The sequence below is a fragment of the Zootoca vivipara genome, chromosome Z, assembly GCF_963506605.1.
Source record: "Zootoca vivipara chromosome Z, rZooViv1.1, whole genome shotgun sequence".
Lineage (NCBI taxonomy): Eukaryota > Metazoa > Chordata > Lepidosauria > Squamata > Lacertidae > Zootoca > Zootoca vivipara.
The window spans coordinates 20,418,288-20,438,323 of record NC_083294.1 but is presented as its reverse complement, the minus strand read 5'-3'; the positions used below and the strand labels follow the sequence as shown (position 1 = coordinate 20,438,323).

General features: G+C 40.6%; 1 protein-coding gene across 6 annotated transcripts in view; it reads right to left on the bottom strand.

The window, feature by feature from the left end:
- ATRX (ATRX chromatin remodeler) overlaps window positions 1-20,036 on the bottom strand; it is a 95,573-nt gene that overhangs the window by 34,562 nt on the left and 40,975 nt on the right. For all 6 annotated transcript variants that reach the window (XM_035113553.2, XM_060270194.1, XM_060270193.1 and 3 more), the window contains 7 exons: window positions 16,512-16,642; window positions 15,658-15,837; window positions 11,973-12,066; window positions 10,051-10,153; window positions 5,112-5,291; window positions 1,144-1,282; window positions 812-921 (listed from right to left, as the gene is read on the bottom strand). In XM_035113553.2, coding sequence (XP_034969444.1) covers window positions 812-921; window positions 1,144-1,282; window positions 5,112-5,291; window positions 10,051-10,153; window positions 11,973-12,066; window positions 15,658-15,837; window positions 16,512-16,642 — 937 coding nt within the window. The remainder of the gene's footprint in view (window positions 1-811; window positions 922-1,143; window positions 1,283-5,111; window positions 5,292-10,050; window positions 10,154-11,972; window positions 12,067-15,657; window positions 15,838-16,511; window positions 16,643-20,036) is intronic.

Here is a 20,036-nt window from a genome sequence, read left to right as displayed (position 1 = left end):
CTTATATGTTGGCCTATTCCTACCTCTTTTTCTTAATGATGACTGCCCCTGCTCATGCTGCACAGAAAAAGTGTTTCGGTTCTTGAAATTCATTCTGATTGTGCAGATAAAATATAATGGATAGAATTCTACAGGATGTGGTATTAGTGTGCGCAAACAGTCAAGATGCAATAATCTCAAGAAATGCACCTCCTAATGGTAGAGATATCAGGTGCCATCCTGGTGCCCAGGCATCTTCACTTGATCACAAGTGGTCTAATTTCAAACAGTGTGTGTGTGTGTGTGTGTGTGTGTGTGTGTGTGTGTGTGTGTGTGTTTAAAGTCATGGTATGTATACATTCCCATGCTATAGAGGGAATGAACTGCAACACAGGTGCAATATGTCACTGTAGTATAAACAGAACGTTGCATCAGCACAGGGGAGGCTAAAGTTCAAATTCCCAGATCAACTATCAAGCTCACTGGATGATTTGGGGGCAAGCTATTTTCTCAGTCTTACCTACCTCACACAATTGTTCAGAGAATAAAATTGGATACCTACCCTTCTTGTAAAGTGTTTGAACCCCTTGGAGGAAGAGTGGTATCAAGATGTAATCTTCCCTACACCAAGCTATTCTCCCTACAGTGACTACAAATAAACTGGATATTGTATTATTACCTTAAGATGGAAACTGTAACAATAAGGCTAAAAAAGGCAATGGGAATAAACACACAAATAGTCGGGAGAAGGCTTTTACATTTACATGATGCTGCTTTTACCAAAGCTGGAAGAAGCAAGTTCTATCCCTGCCAACAAATCCTTGAAACATACCTGCAAGGTCTTTCCCAGACCCATACAGTGGGCAAGAATGCATCCAGAGCCTGCAGATTTCCTTGTTTTTTTCACAGATTCACAACAGCAATCCCACATAAACTGTACACCTAGAAGTAATATTTTCAAAAGATCCTTAAAGAAATATTAAATACTCTGCACTGCTTGTTTTTTTTTTAAAAAAAATCAGCAATAAACAAGCACTATTTCTTGCTTAGGCTTATGATAGCAGTCACAGAACACTGCAACATCTCTCTAACCCTACCAGTTAAAAAGGTCAACTCATGGAAATCCAGAGTTTTGGGGGCAAAGCTCCTACCACAGTTTCTTACCATCAACTTGATGTGGCTTCAGCTTTGTAACTATGTCACGATGAACTTGTACTATAGGTTCTTTGGTTTCTTCATCTTCATCTAAAACCAGCTTAGTTGTAATTGGACATTTCATTGGTGTATCTTCTAGTTCTATCACCTGGAAAGATTTTTGTGTGCCATTAATTCAAGCTGTTACAGAAGCAACAGAGCTAACACCAGAATAAATATTGTGAAGCCTTACTTTTTCAGTTGCAACTATATGGATTTATCCCAAGATATGAAACAATTACTCTCTATTTGACAAGGAGGGTTCCAGGCCAAGTCAACAAATGAGGCCTGCATCATAGTCACAGACTTCATTGAAAAACTGCAAATTGGTGCTTCATATGTGTGGGGGGAAAGTGTTGGAAAATGGAGGCACTCTGGTCAAAAGAAATGAGCTAAAGCATAAATAATATTTAAGCTAGAAATGAAAGTGCCCTGGGTTAAATCTATATCCTGTTTCTGGGGAATGCAGTAATGCTTGCTTCTAACCTGCAAACAGTTGCATCTTTGAATAATTTGTTCTATGCAACAACAGGAGATTCTCTTAATCACAAGCTAGTAGATGTAATAAATAACAAGATGAAAGATTTTAAAAAATATTAAAAGATGATCCAAAATTAACTCCCTTAAGAGAATCAAGTATTTTTGTCTTAAGACAGTCTTTAAAAGGGCAGCAATTTTAAACATTTGTAAAATGTAAGACATACCCTGAAAATAAGACGTACCCCCATGCCTGCCAGCTTGGGGCCTGGAACTGGCTGCTGCTGCAGCAGCAAGCGTGTGGAGCGCCCAAGCCAGCGGCTGGGCCTCTGCCGAGCCTGGCCGAGGAGCCTTACATCCCAATGCCCGGAACCGGCGGCGGCTGCTGCAGCGCCGAGCACACGGCATCGCCGAGCACTCGGAACGCGCAGCAGCGCCGAGCGGAGCCCCTGAAACAGCGGCCGGGCCTCTGCTGAGCCCGGCCGAGGAGCCTTCCACCCCGCCGCCTGGAAGCGGCGGCGGCTGCAGCGCCAAGCACGCAGCATCGCCGAGCACTCGTAGCACGCGGCAGTGCTGAGCGGAGCCCTTGAACCAGCGGCCGGGCCTCTGCCAAGCCTGGCCGAGGAGCCTTCCTCCCTGCCGCCCAGAACCACCGCTGCTGCAGCGCCAAACGCGCAGCATCGCTGAGCGCGCAGCAGCGCCAGGCGGAGCGCCCTGCCATCCCGCCACCCTGAACCAGCTGCTGGAGCGCACCGAGTGCTCAGCAGCTCGGAGCACCCAGAAGCGCCCTTGCCCCTTTCTTCTTCCCTCTCTTTTTTCCCCCATACGCCCATCCTGTCAACAGCATATCCTCTGCTTTACTGGTAGGTGATAGAGATAAATGAGAGAAAAGCTACATCAGCAGAAAATAGACAGATTTCTGTCTGACCTTTATTTCCTAGGAAAGTCTTCCAACTGCAAAAGTAGACTGCAGCGTTAACTCAAATCTCATGCACATTCAAAGAACTTGCTTTCCCTCAAAGAATTCTCGGCATTATACAGTAGTTTGCTCCTCAAAAATTTACAGTTCCCAGCCAACCCTTAACAAACTATATTTTTGCATACATTGTATTGTTCTAATACATACAACAGCCTTGTCAGGTAGGACAGAGCCCAGCAGCGCCGTGTGCAGTGCCCAGCAGCACCCTGAGCCAGCGGCCTGGCCCGGCCAAGGAGACCGTAAGGTAATAAAAACCATAATAAAAAAATAAGACATCCCACCAAAAATAAGCCACCCTGTGTTTTTTTGAGGAAAAAAGTTATAAGACAGTGTCTTAGCACTCTTCTCGATTGGAAGTGGTAGTAATAATGGACTTCAATACAGAGAATTACTGGTGATGTTACCGGCTGCTGCTCAGCTTGAACTACCATATTTTTCGCTCCATAAGACACACTTTTTCCCTCCCAAAAAGGAAGGGGAAAAGTCTGTGCGTCCTATGGAGCGAAGACAAGAGCCAGAGCTGCGCACAGCGGGAAACCGGCTCTCGGGATGCTTGCTTGCTTCTCCCTCTTTCTTGCACTCTCTCTCACCCCTTCTTTCCTTCTGTCCTTCCTTCCTTCCTTCTCTCTCTTCCCTCCCTTTCTTTCTCTCTCTCTCACCCCTTCCTTCCTTCCCTCCTTCCCACCCTCCTTCCCCCTCTCTCTTTCACCCCTCCCTCCCTCTTTCTTTCTCTCTCTCACCCCTTCCTTCCCTCCTTCCTTCCCTCTCTCTTCCTCTCTCTCTCTTTCACCCCTTCCTTCCTTGTCTCTATTTCTTTCTCTCACACACCCCCCTTCCTTCCCTCCCTCCCTTTTCCAACTTGAATAAAATATTGGGGGGCAGGTAAGCCCCACCTCACATACCGTATCAGCCTTTCTCAACCTGTGGGTCCCCAGATGTTGTTGAACTACAACTCCCATCGCCCCTAGCTTTTCTTGTTTTCCTCCTCTAAAAATTAGGTGTGTCCTATCGTCAGGTGTGTCTTTTTGGAAGGGGCTTTCTGTGCCCACAGAGAAGGAATGGTACAAAAAGGTGGGGAGGACAATATACTGTATATTCCTGCGTATAAGACTACTTTTTAACCCAGGAAAATCTTCTCAAAAGTCAGGGATCGTCTTATACGCCAGGTCGTATTTCTTATACGGCGAGTATATCCCAACCTCTATATTTTAATGAGAAAAGTTGGGGGTCGTCTTATACGCCCAGTCATTTTATACGCCGGAATATACGGTAATATGAACTCTTGACCCAACACAGGCAAGTCATTAAGGGGTTTTACAATCAAGCAGTGTGTAAATGTTATAAAATAAATAAAAAGTAAATATGAAATAAATAAAAAGTGATATGGGCCAATTTTGATGTTACATGGTTTCTCTTCATTAGGTATATCAATAAAACTCCCTGGGCTACCAGTGTCACCAAACAACATAACATTACCGCTAATAATGAGAATGATGACAGTAGTACTTTTTATGGTTATTTACATTTCATTCAGTAGACAAGTTGTTATCTTCATACCTATTTTTGTGATTTTGTATGTATACATTTTATGTAAAATTTTATGTAAAAGTTTCTAATAAAGCTCTACAAAAATTCATTTAAATTTTTTTTTGAAGGGTTCATTGTTGAGGACAAAGACTATAGTTCAGTGGAATAACACATGATGTGCATGTCTATGTTGCTATGTTCAACCCCAGTACTCCACATAGGGCTGGGTGAGATTTCTGTCTGAAACCTTAATGAGCTGCTACCAGTCAGTGTAGAAAACACTGAGTTAGATACACCAACAACCTTAACAGTTCCATGTTTTTACAAAGAACTGGATAATCAAGAGTAATTTTTCTTGAAGTTGCTAAATTTAACAAGTGTTTTCTGAACATTTTTGTACTTTTCACACATGGGTACTATCCAGCTTGTGTTGCCCCACTGACAGAAGGCATCCATGAGCAAAACAGGGAAGGAAGCAATTTGGGAGGATTCATCTGGTCTGGAGGACAGCTGAAAACTGTCCTCCATAGGAACAAAGGAAGCTACTTGTGATCAATTCAGGCTGCTGGGCCATCTAGTTCAGTATAGTTAACACTAACTAGCACTGGCTGTTCAAAGTTTCAGACAAGTTTTCCTAGCCCGACCTGGAGGTACCCCTATTGTTTAAAATATCAACTAGAATGGACTTGGGTAAATAAAAATATCATAAGCATATGTCTGAAAGAGTAGATTGTTGGTAAGAGCAATAATAATAAATAAATACGTTAAAAATGTTTATAACATTTCCCGGGAAACGCTATTGCACACTGAAGTTTTCTATTATAATTCCCTCTTAGAGCTTTCAAGGTATTACCAGCACCTGGTAGGATTATTAAGATTCCCCAGCACCAAAGTTCAAAGCTAACAACAAACTGACTAATCCCTGATGCCCTTTGTATATAATAAGCAATCTTACTTCTCTTAGCTTCTCCCTCTCACGTTCCCTTTCCGCGATGCGCCGTCTTCTCTCTTCCTCTTCTTTCAGAGCATTTTGAGTTTCTCGTCTGAGCTTATCATCTTTAAGTATCTTCCGTATTTTTTTCCTGCCTTTCCCGGGAGATTTTGAATCATCATTATCATCATCATCAGAATTACTCTGTCAAAATCAGAAGAAAATACTGGTTGAAGGTCTACCATATTTAATAGGAAACAATGAATAGTCTTGTAAATAAAGACGCTAATATGGACCTACTTACTTAATACTTAAGATGCGGGTGGCACTGTGGGCTAAACCACAGAGCCTAGGGCTTGCCGATCAGAAGGTCGGCAGTTCGAATCCCCGCGATGGGGTGAGCTCCCATTGCTCGGTCACAGCTCCTGCCAACCTAGCAGTTTGAAAGCACGTCAAAGTGCAAGTAGATAAATAGGTACCGCTCAGGTGGGAAGGTAAACGGCATTTCCGTGCGCTGCTCTGGTTCACCAGAAGCGGCTTTGTCATGTTGGCCACATGAACTGGAAGCTGTATGTCAATAACACGAGATGAGTGCCGCAACCCCAGAGTTGGTCACGACTGGACCTAATGGTCAGGGGCCCCTTTACCTTTACTTAATATTATATTAAATGGTGCCAAATATTAGTAGTGTACAATACACGGCAACCGTAGCTGAATAAAGTGCATGAGGAAAAAAAGTTTTCAAAACTGAATGGCTAGTTTGTTACTATTTTATTTACTTATTCTAGTGAGCACTTACCAAACAAGGATGCCCTTACTGTATTTCAGAAGCACCCTAAATACCCCAAAGTTGCAACACAAACTGTTTTTGAAGGTCCATCTGTTTCAAAAGTGGCTTGCCATGCAGTGTAGGACTGCATGGGAATCAAAAGGAGGGAATCAAAAGTAAGACGTGCAACAGTGGCAAACTACAATTTATTCTGAGTACAGCAATTGCAACGTGTTGCAGGAATAAACTCTTCATGGGGGATATTTAATTCCTTCAAAAGCTCCACCAAATATTACCATATGGCAGCCGTATCAAAGCATATTCTATTAGATACTACCAATTGAATCCAACCATTTGTCTTACCTGAATGGGTGTTACTTCACTACCTATTGTCCAAGGCAGAAAACAGGGTTCAAGGCTGCTTCCTGCCCTCATTCAATCCATTTTCTGACGAGAATGACACAGAGCCAGAGCAGATGATTAACAAAATGAATACTGGAAGAAGAGAAGTCAACACATGCACAAACAAACTTGAACCAATAGACAAGAGACATGGACCTTGGCAAAGGAAAGAGCCTACATAGATTTGCAGCCCACCCATAGAAGTGGGTGGGGCTTGTGATGGTGTGACATCCATGAAATTGACTATTCAGGTGAGACCAACAGTCCACTTTCTGTGGGTGGCAAGCCATCACATGGAATGTACCAAAGCAGACATTCCCAATAGGTTTTTTTTTGGGGGGGGAGCAGAGAATGTATGAATTAGATCTGCAGAAGCACCTGTTCTAAAAACTCGCCACCCAAGAGAGGCATCTGCATATGCAAATTTATCCATTTTGTAATGCTTAGCAAAAGAGTTTGAAGTAACCCATGCCGTGGCCTTGCACATGTCCTGAAGCAAGGCATTGGTCGCAAAGGCCACCACAGCCATAGCTAATCTAGTAGAATGGGCTATGATATTTGAAGGCACAGGTAAATTAGACTCGTAGCCAAAAGAAATACAGGCTTTCAGTCAACAAGTTATTGCAGTTCGAGAGACCTTCTTGCCCAAGGTTTGTGGATGAAAGGAGACAATATTTTGTGCAGTTAATATACACTTCAATTGAAGGTCCACTGGTCAGTGAGGTAGTGTCATGCCTTCTCAAGATCAAGAGGATGACTTAGATTTGGACAGAAAGAAGGCAAAAAACTGTCCTGGGTTGTGATGAAAAGCAAGAATTCCCCTTGCAAATGAAGGCTGGATCGGTTCAGAGAACCACAGTGTCTTTGAAGACACAGAAGTGTCAGTCAGTAGACAGGGGTCCCAGGTTAGAAACACACAAAGCTGATGTGATGGTGATGAGGAAGAGCACCTTAAAGGAAAGAATTCCTAGAGGAACAGTGTGAAGCTCAAAGAAAGCCACTGGAGAGCTTGCATCACTTTGTGAAAACTCCTAAGATGGAAGGCAGTGTGCTACAGGAGGCAAGAACAGGGAGGCATATTTCAAGAAGTAATTCATCAGTGGATGGGCACCAAATGAAGGAGCAACCAAGTCAAAAGTCACAATGGACTTGGAGGAAATGGCTGAGATGTGACATCTAAATGTATTAAGTTTCCAAGCCAATTTTCAGAAAATACAGCATTTGTTGAACAGTAACTGTTTGGGATGGAATTACACCTTCAAAACAGCACCACTCATGAATGGTTTACCACATGCTCTGGTATCTTCTATTGGTCAAATGTCAATGGGGTACTATAATAGTAGTTGTAACTGATTAGCCCCAGGATGGAAGATTTATTACACCCTGGATTAGAAAGAGTTAATCCAGCTTCAGTTTAATTGACAGCGCATCTTTAGGAGGCGGGACGGTGCCCGGTTTAAAAAGGAGGGAATAACTGTTTTGGCAGTTGGAAGAGGGGGAGTGTGCTGTAGTTTGTAAACTAAGCTTGTAAACTTATGCATCGTTAAGAAAAGAAAAACCTATGTTCTCAAGAAAATAAAATTCATCTTCATTTTGTGCCAAAGAGTATTGTCTTGGTTATTCCAGCAGCATATTAAAACTCACCAAGGTGGAGACTCAGAAAAGGGCAAAACTTACCTAAGGAAAAGGGGATAGTTTGTGTCCTAGAGTCACACAGGAAGGGGAGTATGGTGAAAACCTAGAGTGCCACAAGTTTGCCAGGGTGATATGGCAGACTGATACAGTGGGGATCTGAGTTGAGGGAGTCCCTGTTCTGGAGGCAAGAGGTTGTTCATTCAAATAGCCCTGAGTGTTTGTGACATCAGGCCACAAAAGCTGGAATTAGACTCTCTTTACTGAGAAGCCCAGAATTGAGAGGTTTATTTTAAGGCGTAAGGAATTGAGTAGGGATTGCTTTACCCCTGTACCCTTTTGTCTCATAATCTATCGGCAACGTCGGCGAGGGGGTTCGTCGCAGTAGTCACCACCTATGCAGTAAAGAATACTTTAGATGGCTCCACTCAAATTATAGGTTGTCAGGCCAAAATGGCACCAGCAGTAATGAGGCCATTCCAATCACGGCTAACTGAAAGTCTGGGCCATAAGTGGAAGAAGAGGAAAGGCAAACAATAATCAAGGGATGGGGGCTACGTAGACAGGGCACTGATGCCCAAGAGTCCCTTCTACTTGCTACCTTTCACTGAACTTGGGCAGCTTAGTCTTCTGAGGTGTGGCAAACAGATGCAGTTGTTCTAAAAACTCGCCCTGGCAACACCCCAACCTTAAGAGACTGGCATCTGGCATGATCAGGACCCTTTCTGGATCCCTAGGTAGGACCCCTTTGTTGAGATGTTGAATGGCGGTATACCAATAGTGAGAGGCAAAGAAGGTAAAAGGAGCTTGTGCTAAGAGTTGGCAGAGTATAGCTGGTATGACAACAGGAACCATTGGTTTTAGCATGTGTGGTGAAGAGCCCAAGATATGACCAGGATGGTTGACAGAAAGAGGCCTTGAGCCAGCAGCTAGGCTGCTTCAAACAAGGTGAGAAAAAAATAGTGAGAAATTAAACCAGGGGGAGAGAGAAAAACCATAGAATAAAGGTGAACTTTAAAAAACATATGATCAAGGGAATAAAAGGCTAAGACACAGTGATGGAGGAAAGCTTAAAAACAGTAACACACTCAACCACTCACACAAGTTAGAAAAACTCACAATGGGTCTAAGGTCAGCAAGAGAGACAGGCTAAGTTAAGAGCAAAGCTGGATATGTCCACCCCAAGATGAAGGCAGGAAATGGACTGAATGAGGGCAGGAAGCAGCCTTGAACTCAACTCTATAATCATTTATTTCCTTGGACAATAGGTGGCGAAGCAACACCCATGTGATGGCCTGTCGCTCACAGAAAATACCAAAATTATAAGAAAGCCTTGTAAGGAGCTGCAGCAGTAGAGGGAATGGTGTTTCTACATTCAGGGTGAAGCTCAGTCATTTTTGCCACTGCCAGGAAATACATGGTTAAATTCAATGTTGTTACATATACAGTGGAACCTCGGTTTGCAACTACCTCAGTTTACGAAAACCTCAGTTTACAAATGCCGCGAACCCGGAAGTGTTTACATCCAGGTTCCGTGGCGTCGGATGCACAGAAGCAAACTGCACAGCGCATGCGTGCATGCGCAGAAGCGCTCTACTGGTACTTTGCGCACGCGCAGAAGCGTGCCTTCGGTGAGCGAATGCCTCGGTGAGCGAACGCCTCCGCAGAATGGATTGCATTTGCAAACTGAGGTACCACTGTACAGAAAAGAAATATTACTTTTGTATGCTGCTACTTCTGTCATTATTTTGTTATTTTAGTCTCCCTCTTAATATGAAAGTGTTCCTGAGGTTTTAATTTTGTGGTGTATTGCTGTTCTCCTTGGTGTAAGCTGCTTTGAACAACTCTTTTTGTGTGTGTGTGTGGAAAAGCAGCATATAAATAAAGTGATGGTAATTTATTTCACAAGAATAATAAAGAGAGGCCAGGATCCAAAGAGCTGCTTAGGATCATGCAAAGGACTTAAAGCATCCTACAGAATGACAGTTCTGACTCCCTCACTCACCTTGAAGAGTTGACCCATCCCTCTGTCATATTAAACTTTTTTTAGAAACTCTCTTCGGGTTTAAATGGAGTTTGCCTTTTACTGTGGGGGAGAGGCACTATTTGACATGTGCACTCTAAATCCTCAAGGCCACAGAACTTATTTCTGTGCAATACCTTGTTCTCACTGGATGAATCCTCCTGAACTTTTATGCGTCTTCTTTTCTTCTTCTGCTTGTAACTTCGCTGATTTTCTTCTAATTCAGCTTTCTTGGCAGATCTGAAACATTGAAGAGGATTCACAGATCTTCTGTTCCTGGATTTTCTGCTCAATTACTACTAAACCAACAGATCCAAAACTGAAAATGTCATTTTCACTTCCTCTGCCAGAAGATTAAATATATCATGCATCAATTTGAACACAAGAACTGTAGCTGTTGCTTCTGCTCCTTGTTATTAACTAATTAACTCCTCTAGTTTCATCTGCACCAACATTTCATAATGAAGCACTATGATGATGGCCTCTTTTCCTATGCTCTACTAAAAAACTAATGACTCAGATAACCAAGAATGCACTCCTGCTTAAGGAATTAAGAAACTGGTAGTTGCAACAAACTTGAAATTAATGACCCCTGAATAATGTTTATAACTCAATGAACTGTTTTGGTATACGAACGTAAGAACAGCCCTGCTGGATCAGGTCAAAGCCCCATCTAGTTTAGCACTCTGTTCTCACAGTGAATAACCAGGTGTACCAATGGGAAGCCGCAGGGATGCGGGTGGCACTGTGGTCTAAACCACTGGGCCTCTTGGGCTTGTCAATCAGAAGTTCGGCAGTTCGAATTCCCGCAATAGGGTGAGCTCCCGTTGCTCTGTCCCAGCTCCTGCCAACCCACCTGTTCGAAAGCACAGCAGTGCAAGTAGATAAATAGGTACCACTGTGGCGGGAAGGTAAATGGCGTTTCTGTGCGCTCTGCCTTCCATCAGTGTCCCTTTGCGCCAGAAGTGGTTTAGTTATTCTGGTCACATGACCCAGAAAGATGTCTGTGGACAAATGCCAGCTCCCTTGGCCTGAAAGCGAGATGAGTGCCGCAACCCCATAGTCGCCTTTGACTGGACTTAACTGTCCAGGGGTCCTTTACCTTTACCCTTTTCCAATGGAAAGCCAGCAGGCAAAACATGAGCACTATAGCACTGCAACTCTAGCACTTTATCTTCACCTGCAATTACCAGCACCTGTGATACCCAGCACTTGGTATTCAAATCCATGATGCCTCCAGCAGTAGAGGTAGAACATTCTGTGGTAAACTTGTGGTAAAGTATTTATATTAATGAACTACTTGTTGACTAATTGTTGACCTAATATTAGGTCAGTAGAGGAACACTGATCTGAAGAGATTTAAGGGTTGTCTGTTTTACAACTTAAGCTGAAGATATATTAATTTTTTAGAATTGATAAACTGCTTAAAACTCTTAAAAATCTACAACATTATGCAGTATCATTATAAGCAATATGAACAGTAAAAACAGGAGAACTGCAGTATACAGTAAAATAGTAATATAAGGGCAAATATAAACAATGTCTGATCCATTTCAAATTGGTTTCCTAGCTAAGCCTCACATGAAGTTTGATGCATTGACTTGTGGATTTCCTATCTACCATTGCCTTTTCCTAGGCTATGGACCAGTTCTGTTCTATTTTGGGGTGGGGTGGGGTGGGGGATTTCCTGTGTCAGTTTCACACATTTTCATCATTCATTAATCTGTTTTATCAAGCTTTTCTATATCAATCTGCATTTAGTCCAATAAGACACATTATGTTTGTTTGTATTTTGTCCTGAAAGGCATGCTAATTTATACGCATTTTGGTACCTTTCTGAACAAAGTCCTACATAAAAAATATGGAGATGTTTAAAAACTAAAAACCGTGCTCTAGTTTGGAAAGTGCAAACCAGGTTGGTTTACTTTAAAACATGGACTGAATGAGTTATCCTTCAGTTTTCAAATCTCCCCCCACCCCACCGAAAAGAAAGAAAGATATGCAATACAGTTCCTGGCTGAAAATCAAACTCTCAAGAGCATATTTTAGAGTGAAGTACCTTGTTCTAGGACGCTGATCATCTTCAGATTCACTGACTTCTTCACTGACTCCAGATTCATTTGCTTCCGAATTATCTGAATCCTCACTGCTTACTTTAAGGTTAAACAAAAATTGGTATCATAATTGCTGCATCAGTAGCAAAACACTTGTAGTTAAGTACAGGACCATTATGTATCAGCATTTTAATAGAAAGCCAATAGAAGTACAGTTGACTCACATCTTGCATGCAATTAATTTGCAAATTTTCAACTTTATTTATTTTGGTCCAGGAACCAAGAGAATTCAGTTTGTGGCAAAGGGCAAACAGGAGAGAGGGTAATAAGAGAGATTTAAATCCTTTCACCAACCACAGTTACCCACTCCCTACTACTAACCTTGCAACTGCTGAAATACTCAGCTTCACGCAAGCCAGTCCACAGCTGAGAACAGGAGTAATCTTGTAACCTCTACACCTGAAATGTACATCTCTGGAGTGCAGAACCAGATAAAAGCAGATACTGGACCACTGCTACATTTTGACTGTTTTAATGTTTTTTAATTGTTTTAACTGTCTTTAATTCATATGGTGTTTGTCCAGATAAGACTGAGCAACTTGTTGGTGGGTAGTTCCCTAGACTGATATTGCCTGCTCTTAATGAGGTAACATATCCTCTGATGCAGCTAGTACTGCAGATGGGGGGGGTACCTATGGATCCACTGTTGGCACTTGTGGCACAGGTTGCCTCAGTGGGGCAGCATGCCTTCCACTAGTTTCAGCTGGTGGCCCAGCTGCGCCCCTCTCTAAACAGGAGTAGCCTAACTTTTGTTGCCTAGGCTCTGGTAACCTCTAGGTTAGACTAGATTAGTTATATGTAGGGCTGCCTCTGAAGTTGGTTTGGAAACTTCAGCTAGCACAGAATTCAGTGCCCAGGTTGCTCACCAAAGCAAGATGGTTTGAGCATATACAGTATTGCCTATCCTGGCCCAACAGCACTGGCTGCCAATTAGTTACTGGGCCCAATGGAAAGTGCTGGTTTCAACCTATACAGGCTTAAACAGCTCAGGACCATTATACCTCAAGGACTGCCTCTCTCCATATGAACCCTTAGATCATAATTTGAGACCTCTCTTTGTATGCCTCCTCCATGAAAGGAGTATTCCACAGAACTGGGCCAGTGACACAAAATGGTCAGTTTCTCATTGTTGCCAAACAATTCTCATTGTTGCCAAGTAAGCCTCACCAACTCAGGGAATGACAAACAACAGTCCTGCAGATGAGTTGGGACATAAGGACTCAGGCAACCCCTGAGGCACCTTGGACCTAAACTCTTCAGGGCTTTAAAAATTAATACAAAACCTTTAGGTAGGTGATGTCTGGCCAGTTGAAATCACACAAATGAAATGCATGGAAGGTGGAGAGCTGAAAAGCTCTTTTTGCACAGCTTTTTCCAACCACAAAGAGCTTTTAAGCTTTCAGATTTGCTTACTAGGCTTTGGGAGGCTCTTCTAAGAACTCAAATGGCCCTGAGAGATTTCGCAGGAAACTCCCAGAGCCTGCATAAGTCTCCCAGAGCCTGGGCCTTGCTTCAGGGGGTAGGACTCATTCAGTGTGCTGGCTCCAGAAGGAATAGGTGGCCGTGTGAGTACGTTCAATGGGGTTCTTTTTAACCATATGTGATTTTGACTACATCCCCAGAATGTGCCCACCCACACACACAAGTTGCAAGTCAACTGTAAAAATATGTCCAATATTACGAAAAATAACAAAAAGGGAAACGTAGAAACTGTGGCACCTGCTGATCACACATTGACATGTTTCAGAAGAAACACTTATTTCATTATTTAAATGTGGGTGAAGAATAATGAGGGTTTAGGACTTCCGAGTTTCTAATAAAAATAGCAGAAAGGGGCTAAGAAAAGAACAGAAGATACTGCTGGTATTTACCTGTAAGGTATTTCAGAGGCAGTAGGACACCACCAAGTGGGTATTGTGATCCTCCACTTGCCTGAAAGCAGTTCACTTTTTCCTACCTTCAAGCAAGTGAAGGATAGTGGCATCCTAGTGCTTACTGAGTAAAGATATAAAGCTGTTTCAACAGGTATATTATTTTCAGTGCTATCTAAATATAAAACTCATGCTAAAACAATTCAGCAGAATTAGGCAGAACAGTGAAATGTAATTATCTTATATGTATAAAAATAAAACAATAAAAACGAACAGTAGCAGACAATACCTGACTTTGGTAAACTTCTTTTTTAATTGTGAAGAAATGGAAGAAAATAAACAGAGAAAGTGACACCGGATGCAAAACACCAGTGCAGTCTCAATCTGCTTGCATTCATGCCCTCTAAATACTTATTAAGGCCAGAATCCAAAGAGCTTACTTAACAAGTGAAATCCTAGAAATGTCTACTCAGATGTTAGGCCCAACAAGGCTGCAACACCATACACACCTACCTGGGAGTACGCTCTATTGATAACGAGACATACTTCCAAGTAGATATACATAGGATTGCACGGTATGTGTGTCTGTTGCCTGGCACGTATCCAGTGGGATTTCCTCTTCCACAGTAATCTCCCATCCCAAACAAAGAACACAAGTCAAGAGCCTCCTGGGGATGCGCAAGCTAGTTCTAAAACAGGAAGATAATTTAAAGTTCTAAATTAAGATTAGAATAAACATTTGGGAAAAGGTGAGAACCCCCTAAATCTATGTTTTTATCATTTCAAGACATACAATGTTCTTAAGTTCGCATGCTGAATCATGTGGCATCATCAACATGATTTCAACTATCAAGTAGCAGCTGATTCAACAGAATTCTAAACTCGCTGCTCTATTATTATTATTATTATTATAATGACCAGGATGCAGAAGTAATTCCACAAGGTCAAGGGGTTTTAAGCTTCTGCATGTTCAACAACAACAATCTGTTTCACATGGCACTTGTGAGATTAGATAAAACTGGCCATATTCAGGGTGATATGGTTGTAGTTTGGGTAAGTGATATGGACTGCCATTTTTGTTTTTATGTTTTATACTATAATGGTCATTGGCCTCAAGCAATAATAATTTGTCTCAATGTCATGGCAAAATGATTTTGGAACTGAGGAAAAGTAGTTTGCGAATCATTAGATCTGCTATTCAAGTAAACAATTCTCACTGGGCATTCCCAAACCCTTGGGGAAACAAAAATACTCTTACTGGCCTGTTTCTCCAAACCCAATACCCAACTAAAGTATCCCTTTCCTGAGTAGTTTGATCTTCTGCATCATGCTACCTGATTTCATCTACTCTAATCAATGTTAGACCCATTGGAGATATGCCATTATCAGTTAGGGATTGGCACACACATTTTAGAGGTTTCTGCTGCATCTACCCCACTACTTCATGCTCATTTGTCCAATAGTACTGGCATTCTATTGTTGTACTTTATTGATATACTTCAATGAGACTGTAAACAGCTTTGAAAGACCATTTCCTGATAAGCGGTAAATAAGCCTTTCATGTGAATACATAAGCATTTTTAATTCTTGCTTCAAGAAGTGCCAGAGTATGGATTATCAGCTATTTGACAGATGCATTCCAATAAAGTAGCAATAAGAATTGTACCACCATCTTCAAGGACCAATATGTTAGCAATATAATGGCTGCCTATAGAGCCCCTGGTATGTAGTCACACATCACACATTTTAGATTTTGTACCTTTCCTTCTGTTCCTGCGTTTAACTTCTTTTGCCTCTTTAGATTTTCCCTTTTTCTCTTCCTCAGACTCTCCATCACTCGTGGTCAACTTATGTCTTAACAAGCGGTGCCTGTATCTGGGTTTCTTAGCCCCATCAGTATCTGAATCAGAGTCAGACTCATCTTCCTCTTCATTCTCTCCTGTCACAAAAAAGGGGGGGAACCAACATAAAGCTTCTCCCATACAAATTATTTTTCCAGCTCATATCAGTATCAAAGGGAGGTAATGACAATACATACCATGTACATTATGAAGGACTTGAATTTAGCAGTTATTATTTTATTATTTATTAAATTTATTCACTAAGCAGAACACACTCCAGTTCTTTTTAATATGTGAAGGATATTGTGAATATAATTAAGTATTCAAGTTATATTAAGAGTGTCATAGGATCGAAGACACTATATGAACACTTCAGCACAACCTTACACTGTGAGCAGATGGCTATAATAGCTATCTGCTCACTACTAGCTGCCATATGAGTTCAATTAGAGCTTCTTTTGGTCTAAAATGAGGTGCTGGTACTCATATATTGATGAAAGTGCTGTGGGTACCAGCACCAAATGGCTGCCACATGTTCAGAAAAAAGGAGTTTTAGTACTTACTGTTAAGAACTGTGAGAAATACAGTTCTGAGTTCTATGTTTGGTCAATTTACATATTTTGTTTAAAAGATGCTTTGCTGATTAATCTCTTACAAAATATTTTGAAATGACAATGGATTTGAAAAGAACAGTACCTCTGTCTGGCAGAATGCCCACCCAGTTCACTGATCACATTTTTGTACTCTTATTGTACTACTATGTGGTGCTCACCATTGTCACCTCTTTTTTCATAATGCTTTCCTTTCTTCTTTTTCTCTTCATCAGATTCTTCATCAGAAGAAGTTTCATCCTCTGAGGAAAGATTGGCTTTGATTTCTTCTAAAAGCATTTTCTTGGCAATTCTTTGAAGTAAAACAAAAAAGGTGTATTCCATTGGTTCAACAATAAAAATCAGTAAGTGCCAAAGTAAATGCATAATAACTGAGCAAGATTAATGGTTGAAACAAACCTGAACTGAGAATTTTAAGAACTGAGCAAGAGTAAAGCTGGAAATGGAAGAGTAATTTTGTGGATTAACCTGCTTGTGGAAGAAAAGGCTGGTTTTCCCCCCCTAATAATGTCCAAAAAAAACCCTTGCAATTTCAGAAGTATTTATTTTGCTGACTTGGTACCATGACATGGTTACACTTTTATATGCCTCCTTTCTGTGTCACCCTCTTTGAGACATCATCATAGCTATACAGCAATATCTAACTGAATATCAGATTCCCACATCAATCTTGGTAGCCTCCAAAATATCACAAGAAATCCGTATCTCTGAAGGGCAGAAAACCACATCCCAAAAAAGTATTTTAGATTATGGCAGTGGTCTATCCAACAATCTCCTTACAGATTTAGTAGTTTATAAAAAAGACTGTAATTCTATGGTCACCAATTGCAGAAGTGAGTCGCATGAGTTATAAAAAATAAAGTGCATTCAAACAGAATTAGTTACAGAGTTCTTGATAAGGACTCAATCTGTGAATCACCTTTTTAAAAAAAATAATCCCACATCCCTTGACCAATCAAGTGAGCTTTATTCACTCACTCATTTGTTTGTTTGTTTGTTTGCATACTTATGGACTGACTTTAATTTATTTACTTTATTCACTTATTTGCTATTAGCATACTATTAAGCTACTATTTACTTACTATTATTTCCTCATATATTCACTTATTAACTTACTGTTAACTTATTTACTTGCCTACTTGTTTGTTTGTTTGCATACTTATGACTGACTTTAATTTATTTACTTATGTACTTATTTACCTATTTATTCACTTGTTTGCTATTAGCATACTATTAAGCTACTATTTACTTACTATTATCCATTTATTTATTTACTTATTAACTTACTGTTAACTTATTTACTTGCCTGTTTGTTTGTTTGTTTGTTTGTTTGTTTACAAGAAAAGACAAACTATCTCCCTCACAGTAGGATAGCTTTGGTGGATGTAGGGCAGAATTCTGAAAGCAACAAGTCTGAAGCCAGCCAAATTAGTCCACTAGATCCCAATTATTTTCAGGCCACCACCCTCACAGTTCCATAAACTCATTTCCTGTGCCCCTACCCTATAAAAAGCAGAATTCAGAATAAGGGTCTTACACAACCCACAAAGGAAGATATTAACACAATAAAATTCAAAATGGTAACAACTGCACATTTATTCAAAATACCATTAAAACTATTTAGTTTAATTAATTCAATAATTTGATCCATTGATATCAGATATTGCATGAAAAATATTTCATGCATTATTACTAAAAAAAATAGTAAGGGTGAAGGAAATTTATAGCATAAAGTGTTTATATATAACTACTTACCAAACATGCACAAACCTTCACCTACCACAGATGTACTGTAACTAATTTATAAGAAAATCAAAAGCTATTACCAATGATTGGCTATCTTGTGACTCATGACAACTCAAAATCGTAAATACAAACATTACCAAAGGAAATAGCTTTGAAAGTGAAAAGAGCAGTAAAACTTTAAATATAACACAAGGCTCTAGTGATCAACATGCTTGGATGGGCCCATCTCCAGTGCCCCCCTAGGAAACGCATCACCCTCTGTAGGGCAGTACCATTCACTCTGGGAACTACTGTTTTAGTCCCAATGAAATATGCTGAGTGCCATTTATTAATGGGACTTTTGTTCACTTCTTTCTCTTGCTTGAACTTTATTATATGTATTAGCACGGTTTGCATGTCATGGTAAATAATAATTATTGCTCTAACATAGACATGGTGATCATTCCCACTTTGCAGAAGTAACAAATCCATGATTTCTGGTTTAAGTGTTGCATCCAAATTGGATATCATGGTTTGTTTGCTCAAACCATGACTGGTAAGCTAAGAAGAAAACTTGGTTTCACCTCATGACTTGTTGCTCTTGCCCATACTAGGTCAGGAGCCATCTGTGCATTCCTGGTAAATCATTAATTTTGTTTAATTTTGTTAATTTTGTTTACCCTAACATGTGAACAAAGTGACGGTTTTAAATCATGGTTCTGGTTAACCACTGCACTGTAATAAAACAACTTCTGAAGAAGTGTGCATGCACACGAAAGCTCATACCAAAATAAAAACTTGGTTGGTCTTTAAGGTGCTACTGAAGGAATTTTTTTATAAAACAACTGTTATTAAAACAACTGTTATTACAGTACAGTGTTGACCAGAACCATGATTTAAAACCGTCGCTTTGTTCACATGTTAGGGAAAACAAAGTTAATGATTTACCAGGAATGCACAGATGATTGCAATCATTTGTAAAGTATTTGAGGGATGAATTCCTGCTCTTTCATACAGAATTTGATTAATGAACGGGCACTCCTTTGCAGTTTTATCAAAGTCTAGGGCCTCCCGCTTCTGCCCCCAATAAGCAGAGCTGATTAGCACATTAATACCTGATCATTTCATTTACAGCATTGAAGAGAGACCACCTTTTGCCCCATTTCAAATATTGTGCAGTCATTTGCAGTTATAACTACAATGCAAGATTAATACAGTGGTACCTCGACTTACGAACAACTCAACAACTGAATTTTTCGACTTACAAATGGGGCAAATGGCCACACGCTTATGAATTTCTCGACATCCGAACGGAAACCGCAGTGGTTTTAGATAGGTTTTTTCGACCCTATCTAGGGTCGAGATGCGGTTGCTTAGACTTACGAATTTTTCCATTTCCAATGCATTCCTATGGGAAATCGCATTTCCAATGGCGCTTTTGACTTACGAATTTTTCAACCTACGAAGGTGCCTTCGGAACGGATTAAATTCGTAAATCGAGGCACCACTGTACCATGCATGTGCCTGCTGCCTTTTCCATAGACATCAATGGCAACTCCTAAGCTGACTCACTCACACAACCAACAAATCAATGCAATACTATTGATATTGTGGGAAAGAAAGTGTTATGCAATTTGCCAGCACATGTGCTTGCATCATGCAGACTTAATGCATCTGAAAGAAAATGATAAATCCTTAATGCATGCACAAGTCTTCTGTGATATGTTGGCAACTCCAACAAGACACAAACTCACAATTATTTATTTGACATGCTCCTAAATTGCTTACAATACACGCTTCTTTCATGAATGATGTTTCATGCTTTAACACAGCTTTAACCTAGCGGACCACAAAAATGACTAATATGTGGACACTTTTTTAATATGAAAGAAAATACCTCAATAAATTGTGCCCTAACATCTTAGTAGAAAAACTGGCAGTCTACATTTCTTAAATTAAAT